At 36.7% G+C, this 9,337-nt stretch overlaps 1 protein-coding gene across 2 annotated transcripts; it reads left to right on the top strand.

The window, feature by feature from the left end:
- The first annotated feature begins 228 nt into the window (after positions 1 to 228).
- LOC111866286 lies at positions 229 to 8,442 on the top strand. 2 transcript variants are annotated; one of them, XM_023855090.2, is made up of 7 exons: positions 229 to 270; positions 400 to 537; positions 2,281 to 2,481; positions 3,906 to 4,056; positions 4,263 to 4,402; positions 4,975 to 5,160; positions 8,059 to 8,442. In XM_023855090.2, the coding sequence occupies exons 3-7, from the start codon at positions 2,289 to 2,291 to the stop codon at positions 8,238 to 8,240; spliced, it is 852 nt and encodes a 283-aa protein (XP_023710858.1). In that variant the 5' UTR covers positions 229 to 270; positions 400 to 537; positions 2,281 to 2,288; the 3' UTR covers positions 8,241 to 8,442. The 2 variants fall into 2 exon arrangements, with proteins under 2 accessions (XP_023710858.1, XP_023710859.1); XM_023855091.2 differs by lacking the exon at positions 400 to 537.
- Positions 8,443 to 9,337: the final 895 nt, after the last annotated feature.

The raw sequence follows: 9,337 nt of genomic DNA, 5'->3' as shown, positions 1-9,337 counted from the left end.
CAGTTTATCAATTGAATGTTCTCGTTTCACAATCACTTCACAATCACAACACTTAATTTATCGTAATTTGATTTTCACGAAAGATATAACCTTCAACCCGACTAGTCAAGCTGTTGTTACCGATGTACCTATGTCTGAGCCCTTCGAACACGATATCCCGTTTGAATTCTCCGCACCGGAAGGAACGGGTATTGCATGTGATCACTTCTACAACCAAGTTGTAAGGAGGGGGGAATCCGGTTTAGCGATAAAAAGAACAAATAAATACTCGTAAGTAAATAAATATGAGTCTTTTCATTGTTTGGTATACTTTTATTGCATAAAATACTGACATAAATTATATTCAAATAGGATTTCTTGGTTTTGTTGTACTATACGAGATCGTTGTCATTGAAACAGGTTGACTGTGTGCTCTAAGTAAATATTCCCACTCCGTTCAGAGGAGAAGGGAAGGAGATCAGCTGGTAGAAATTTCCTTCTTTGTAGTAAGGTTTATATTTCATCCACGTGTACTTGGTTATTGATTAAGGAATAACGGTGAGTAGTATATATTCAGACAATAAAATAGTGTTAATGATCAACTTTTACTTCCTCTGTAATGATATGGCATTTATGTCTGGCATTATTCAGTCATATTTCGTTGAATAGTATGTAAAGGGAAGTGAGCAAAGTTCACCTTCCCCATGATACCATTTATATAATCACGAATGCTTACAAAACCTTCGGTGCCAATTAGAAGGAAGAACACACGACATTGTATTGTGTAACATTTCTTTGCGCCCAGTAGTTCAAAATTTCAGAGATGACCCGCTCATGCGCTCGGAACGGATCGCAAAGAGTGACAGATTTGGAAGTTCAATTTTGGCACGGATCATGTCTTCCGCATCTGTTCACTTCCATGAGGCACACATCACCAAAACGGGGTAGAAGATAAGGCGCCTCGTAGCTTATGCCTTGCATGAAATTAAATGAAATATGTCATTTAACGAAGCTGTTGGTGTTAAAACTATTCAGCGTCGATGATAGGATCATATTGAATGTCGAGCAGTTGTGGAATGAAAACTACCGGCACCCAGTGCCACTTGCCCACCATAATTCTTACACTGCCTGACCTAGGATCGAACCCAGCCACAGTGGTAGGATACCTTGTATTGGGAACCAAAATGTTGAGAATAAATTTTATGAAATCTAATACTGGGAAATAAAGGTAAAATTGTGCCTATGTTACCATGAAGGCACACAGGACAAGTGGAGGCATTTTCAATCTTGGCATTAAAATGTGGTCAGTGGTTACTTTTACACTTCAGCCATCTTATCCCCGGTACCCACTGGATATGAAGTTGATCTGTAAAAAATAACAATGAAAAAATCCCGCCTCTATTGGGTATCAAGCTTGTTACAGAAAATCAATCCTGGATCTATAGAAAGTATCAAAAAATTTAAATCCATGTGTATACTTTTGCACAAAATATATTGGTATTAAAGAATCTTTCAGGATATCCACCAGATCAAACCAATTCCAAAAAGGCCTACAAAACTCAGAGTGTTTTATATTTTTCTTTGATGTTAAAATGCATATTTTGAATTGGGGCAGCAACACTTATGAGAAACTGTTGATTATTCATTGAAGTCTTATCATTATTCGAATTTAAAGACATAAAATACTGCTGGAAGGATTACTCTCTGCCCTACCCTGACATGAATTTGGATTGAAATATACTGTTGAAGAATCAGCTACATGATTAATACAAATGAAACATTGCAGCTCTACACAGTAGACATTTACTGACCTTTTGATGCTGACAGTGTTTTGGCAGAGTTAATAGTAATTATATTAATGAATTTAAAACAAATATTTCTGTTCATACTTCAGTCAGGTTACTTTTCTTCCTCTGACTTCAAGTGACTGGCTGTCATACTGGCACAGTACCCATGGTGTAGTGATCAGTATTCAAAGGGCTCTGGGTTTCATCCCAACTGTTGGCACTAATATCAAAATTAATAATATAATATTTAAACAAACTAAACTATCTTAACCAGAGCTGATAAGATTGCTGCAATAAGTGACAACTTCATCTTGTTTACATAAATTAATACCCAGCAGATTGCTGCATTATAAAGCACGATGGCTTATGGGTGTGCAGAGCTGGACATATGAACATAAAGTATATGACATCATAGGAGAGCAGGGTTCAAATATCTAACCTGTCTGACAAATCAATCTGCTATGAACTTTCACAAGCCACTGAAGTGAACTGAAATGAAACACTACTGTAACAGGAATAGCCATGGGAAGCCCCAGACCAAAGCTGCGTATCATCACATACATGTGCCCTAGTCATCCAGTGGAGCTGTATGAGCTGATTTTGCAGTATCTAGAGGAAGAAGTTGGGTTTGAGGCTTCACTTCTGTATGAGTCTAGAGGCTCAGGACCACTCCCTGACAGAGTAGATCCATTCACGGATGACGCAGTCGATATAGGTGAGTTGGTAAAATTGTAGACTCAGTATTCCACTGTTTGTGCAAACATACTTGCATGACATAATTTGATAATACTCTTGTTTTTTTATGAAGCTGATTAACCTTCCACACTTTGTGCAATGTCATAGTCCCATCTCAAAATCCTATGGGCCTCCACGGCATGTTACAGGGCTAACTTTACCTTTTCTTATGATATTCATTGCTTGCATAGCAATTACAAAAAGTATACATGTGGTTTTCACCATGGTAATTCACTCGATCATGCATCTGTGTTTTAGAATAAGACATTTTATGGATCCTGCCATTACGAAACAGAGGACAGTGCTAATTGCAGAACGATATTAAACAGTATTTTATAATTCCAGGGTAAGGAAATTGCTGCATTTGTGTTATATGCATAACACGAGCAAAAAGTGTGGTCCAGAAATGTGTTGTGTATGTCTATATATCAATAATTGAAACTACTGGGGCTGGGAGAGGATGCCTCTTGCTTGTTGTGCAAAACTGGGTTCATAGAATTAGGTTTCATGTGACAAGACTATTTTGTAGAAAAGCCAGATGTACGAGTATATTACTGTCACGTGTATTAGTGACCAGCAACGGATATATACATCACTTAATATCTGGTAATTTAAATCAAGCTAATTACCATGATATAAAGCTGTTCATGACTGCTTAAAGAGATGTCACCTTTAAGTGGAGTTGTGATATTGAAAACTAACTGGAAAGTAGGAATGAGTAAGTTAACGAACCTGATAATGGATGGTTAAGACATGAAGGGTTAGACATGCATAAGGATACCTAGCAGAAAAATAAATGAGCTTTGTTTCGGTGCTCTCACATACAAATCAATCAATTCCTCCGTTATTTAATTATGTTTTTCCAAATGAATGATTACATAGGATCAAATTAGATTACTGCCAATTATGAACTGGGCATGGCCTATTTTAAGATACTGTTCCACCATCTGCCTGGAGGACTGAGGAAAATCACAAAAAATCCCAGTCTGCATAGCCAGCCTGCAGATTGAATTGAACCTGGCACCTCCAAAATACAAAGCAGAAGTTCTGACTACTCAGTTGCAATGTTTGGTCAGTCTTTTCAAGCTCTCAGCAATGAATAAATACTCAAATTGTGATGAAATGTCTTTAGAGAACAAACACTGTAAAAACTTTACACAAATGTTAATAGCATTTAAGTAAATTTATGTTAAGCAGTCAACTGTGTTAGTTCCCTTGGAACAGCAGAGAATGAAGGGTAAAACACTATCAGCATTTCAGAGAAACCTGGTGCCTACTGAGTCATAATCAGTACCTGGTCACTTTAAAACGTTATCAGTGTTTTCTTTCCCTGACATGATGCTATTCCCATGTGATGCAATTAAGAGACTATAAAAGCCTAAAATCTCATATATATTTTCCCAGGTTTTATGTCTACATCAGCTTATGTTAAGCTACTTGACATGCAGAACAAATACGTTGCATTGCTACCAGTCACAGCTGTATTTGATCACCCCAAGAACACCGAAGGAGTCAAGGGTTATTATTCTGATGTTATTATTCATGTGGATGGACGGTGAGTTATAATTATCAGTCTGCGTGATGATTTTATTGGAATTGTTGATGGACTTTCACTCTTACAGTGTTTATGGGGTAATTCTGACAAAGTCCAGAGTGAGAACAGAAAAGAAAATATTGCCACATTTCAGTGATCTTATCCTGTGAAACTATTTGTAATTTTGCCAATAGAACAATTAAATAGAAAGTCTGGTTTCATTCCAGAAAACATGTGAAGGAGTTCTTGGATCTCCGTGGCTGTAGGTGGGCATACAGTGATGAGGGATCACTGAGTGCAAGCACAGTGATCCTGAAAACTCTTAAAGAACTGGGTGAAAATGCTTCATTCTTTGGCAACACCTTGAGTGAGTAGATTTCTTTAAGTACTGGAGCTCTGTTAGCATTCCTGTCTTCATTTTGCATCAGTAATTACAACTTTTACATACCTGGGTAAAACTGACTCACTCTTTGGCAGTACTTGTGGGAAGTACATTTACATATTAAACTATGTCTCCATTTCTGCTTCAACTCTTCGATCTCACTCTTCCTACAACATTTTGGCACTCATATTTCAAAAGTACAATATTCCCTTAGTACTAATACCATTATTGTTCAACATCAAGCTGCCAACCCAGCATTTAAGCCCTTATTCTGGTTGACTACAGGTTAAATATCTCCGGCACATTTGTAATGTTAAACATGCTGTATAAAGGAATTTAGATGAAATAGTTATTATAGAATTACAGAAAATTTAAATGGATTGGTATAGGATAAATTTTTAAAATTCATAGGTTTTCATAACATCTCTTCACTTTTAACCTAAAAACATTATCAAATGATATTTCTTCCACTGTCTAGCTGTCCAAAATTGACATCATAGTTTCAAGTTGCCATATTTCCACAGACATTGCAACTGACAAAGCCTTTTGCTTCTTAGGATCAGGATCACACCTGAATTCTATCCAGATGGTTCTCACAAAGCAAGCTGAGGCTGCAGCAATAGATGCAAATGCCCTTGCCTGGAATAAAAAGTACCTGCAAGATGAAGGAAAGGACATACAAGTGCTGCACAGTATTGGACCACTTCCACCATATCCTGTTGTTGTCAATAACCGAATGGATAGTGAGTATAATGGTTGTTGGCAAGGAAGTCATGAGGCGCAGACAGATCATCTGCAAATGGAAACTGTGTGCACTATTGTCACTGAATTGTGCAGGGTCTTCCTTCAGAAGTTAATGCTTATTCAACTGATGAAGACATTCCATTTTTGTGGAACCTGAAGGTTCATCTCTATGTTCATATATCACCACTGGATCCAATCCTGAGCTTCTTGAAATCTTTTCACATCCTGTTTCTCTAAGATGTATTTTAATATTACCATTCCAACTAAAATATTTGGTGTAATAAATAAGTTTCCTGACTGGCTCCGATGTAAACAGCTACAGTTAGGACAACATTCCTCTGCTAACCAGAGACAGAGTACAGTCTGTTGTGTCATTTACCTTTAAATTCATTTTGCAACATACCTGGTGAAGTCAGACTGTATGTTGTGCCCTCTGTGATTTGTATTTTGTTAGAAAATGGCAAATTTCAGAGAACACCAACTTCAAATTAGCAAAAGCTGCAACAGAACCCTATAAGAAATTTGTTTTTTGAGAGGAAAAAAATGAGCAGAACTAANGTTAACATCACATATACACGGTGCCAAATCCCAGAAGACTGCTTTCTTCATAGTCACCACCGTGAAAGCCTCAAATCTTACATAAAAAAAACTTTTGATTGGTTTTCCAAGTGGAGTGATATCAATTATTGATGTTGGGATGTCTATCCATGAGGAGAAGAGATGGAAATGTGGCACAAATCAAGAAGCTTTTTCATCTCACTATTGATGACTTCGCTGAATCTCATTTGTGTCACACCAAATAATTTTGACAGTGGCTGAACATGCTATAGTTGGCTGCAAAATTTGTGTGCCTGCTGATAACAGAGGCAAATTGTGTCAGTGTTTGTTAGAGGGCTTCAGGAAAAGTCAGCCTCACTACTCCCGTTGCAACTTTTCTGTTTTTTTCCAAAATTCAAGCTGGCATTGATGGGACAAAGATTTGATGACACAATTATCAAAAAATAATTACAAGATGGACATGCAGATTTTTATATACCAGGATTTCTGCAAATGCTTTCACTGGATTTCCTGCATCAGGTTGCAAGGGAACTACTTCAGAGGGGACAAAGAAAACACATTCCTATATGTATATATGTCTGAGAGAGAGAGAGCAAGCAAAAAACAATCTGGAGATAATTCCATTGCACCACATAGGTCTCCTAACTGGTTTCCTCTCATGTTCTACATGTTCAGCTCATCATATCCTTCTTGATTTCATTACCCCAATTACGTGAAGAGGAAACAAAGCCTTTTCCATTCTTCTCCTTCTTCCCATATACACGCAGATCCTCTTGTATTTGTGTCCGCATTTTCTCTACTCTTTAATGCTTTATCATTTTGTCCCTCCAGCCACTCCATTTCCCCTTGGACTGTATGAATCTCATTTTCATGTCATAAAAAATTATACTGCCATTTCATAACACTCTAACACAAGCTCACACTTAAACCTTAATTTGGCCAATTTTTCTTGTCGTGTTTCTGACTTTTTTATTCATTCATTTATTCAGCATTCCATAAATCCTTACATGGTTAAACACCAATGGATAAAGAAATAGTAAACATGATCACATACTGCATCACAATTGTGTAATGTCATACCAGTTAAAAATATTAACAATATACAACATGAACAAAAACCATTGTCTATAACAATTAAGCACTATCAACTATCACCCGTAACAAATCCGAAATTTTAATTGTTGTCACAGTTAAAATATTTGTCCAATGAATAAAATGAATTTAAAAATAGGAATCTTTTAACAGCAGACCTAAATTTTTTAATCTCATGAGCTTGGTCTTTTATATTGGGTGGAAGTTTATTAAAAATTTTAATTCCAAAATAATATGTTCCCTTTTGAAAGACAGTTAAGTTACACAAGGGATAATGGAGGTTATTACTATGTCTTGTGTTGGTTATATGAATCTCAGAATTAGATGAAAATAGATCTTTGTTTTGACCACAAATAACAAAATGGGAAAAAATGTACTGTGAGTAAAGGGGCAGAATCTTTAATCTCTTAACAACTCCCTACAAGAATCTCTACTTCTGGAATTGGTGATGACTCTTATTACCCTCTTCTGTAGTCTAAAGATACAGATGCAGAGGGGTGAATTAACATCTTTGTGAGCTGAAAGACTGTCACCTGCATAGTCAGAGCCATGCAAATCTCACTTGTGATAGCTCAGTTAAGATCTCCTTATGAGCTTAAAGCTGCATGATCATTCAAATTCCTGGCTGATCCTAATATTTTTCTCCTTGCCAGCACATCTATATTGGCCCTTGGACCCACCCAACCCCAAGTTCAGTGGATTCCAAAGGTAAAATGGAGTTTAAAGTTGACCACTCACTTTCACCTAGTACTTCATTTAAGAAGAATGTGTGGAGGTTTACCTCTGTGCCTTCTCTACACTTTCACAGCTTACTGCTTAGACAAAGATTCAGCTTTACTTTTACTTCTTTGTTTCTTACTGCTCTGTTGAATGTACTGTGTTGGATTTGAGGTTCCCACAGTGGTGACTATGAAGAGTGCTAACTTCTGGGGTGTAACACCATGTATTCTCGCAAAAGTCCACCAGTGTCTTTGACGAATATACTGCCTCCATCTTCAGGGTCAAAGGAAGCCAAAGACAAGCAAGAATCCAGCAAGAAGTGGCAAGCAGAGCAGCTCACACTGCTGCCGCCTACTTGGCTTACTCCTTAATTCTGAAGATGCTACAAGCAAAGTCAGTATGCTCCTCCAAAATGTCGGTTGGCTTTTACTGGACTACATGATGTTATATCCCAAGACAGTAACCTCAATCTGCTTCACATGTTAAAACAGGTAAACAGCATCTAATACAATGGTATTTTTATTTAGGATCCACAAAGGAAAATATTCTCCAAGCACTACTAAAAATGCCAGGGACCAGACTGTGGGGAAGCCGGCTGAAGAAATTTGGAATAATGAAATTTGTTCCTAACAGTCCAGACGATTATCAGGAAGAAAGGCAGATACATGAGGCAGTAAAAGATATGTCACTGGGCATGCGCTACTACTAAATAACCTATGGGCATATAACTTTATACAATTCTTGAAAATGGCAGTAACTTAACACAATGCATTCATTAGAATAGTCAATTTTGCTAACACCGTAATGTTTGAAATATTAATGTATTTTTGACTTAAATGATATATTAATTATAAACTCTATTTCAAACTACACATTCAAATTTGCTAAGAATGAAAACTTTTAATAATGTACATATGTGAGAAGTTAATACTGTTATGTATATTTTGAATTAATTTATTTTGAAAAATGAAACCTATGAACTTACTTAACCCTTGCTGCAACTAAACATGATAATCTCTGACTCCTCTGCACATAGACTTTGTATAAACAAAAGGGTGTAGTTTCTCTAAAATGTGTGGCCAAAGTAAATGTATGTAAGATTAACATTACAGAAGGGCTGACATATTAAAATATGGAGATATATAAAGAATGGGTTAAAAAAATGACAGAATTTTAAATGTGAATTCTTCTTTTTAACTACTTGACACAGGAATGAGACCAACCATACGTTTTTCCCACCACTCAAAATTGTGTTCACGAGCAAGAGGACCCGAAAGTGGATGTATGATTTGCTCTACTGAGGGAAATGTACTGCTCTGTTCCCTTGGTGGGATGATAAATAGACAAACTGATGATGTCATATGATGCTGAAGAGGTTTTGCATGATAAACAGAAAAATAACAGTTATGTTGTAGCATTTGTGAGATATGTAAATGATGGTTAAATCAGAGAAAACTTTTTCTGTTGCAGAGAGCTGCCTGAAACAGGCAAAGTGCAAGATATACTTAATGTCTTGCCTTCATATCTGGAAACAAATGTCTATCTTGGGAGAACCATGTAGGCATCTGTATTGATGGTTGGCTCCATCAGAGGTTTCACCTCTCTTGTAAAAAAATAAAATCCTGATGTCACAACACACTGCTTTATTCACAGAGAGGTGCTGGTTTCATAAATCTTTGGGGATGAAATGAAGAAAGTTTTGGATGATGCAATAAAAATGGTTAACTGTATCAAAGACCAAGCCACTTCAGAATGTTAAAAAGAAATTGTGTGAAAACCTGAACAAACAGAACATTAACTCTCCTG

Source organism: Cryptotermes secundus, unplaced genomic scaffold, assembly GCF_002891405.2.
Source record: "Cryptotermes secundus unplaced genomic scaffold, Csec_1.0 scaffold1025, whole genome shotgun sequence".
NCBI lineage: Eukaryota > Metazoa > Arthropoda > Insecta > Blattodea > Kalotermitidae > Cryptotermes > Cryptotermes secundus.
Note: the sequence above shows the minus strand (reverse complement) of the source record. Positions and strands in the feature narration are given on the sequence as shown.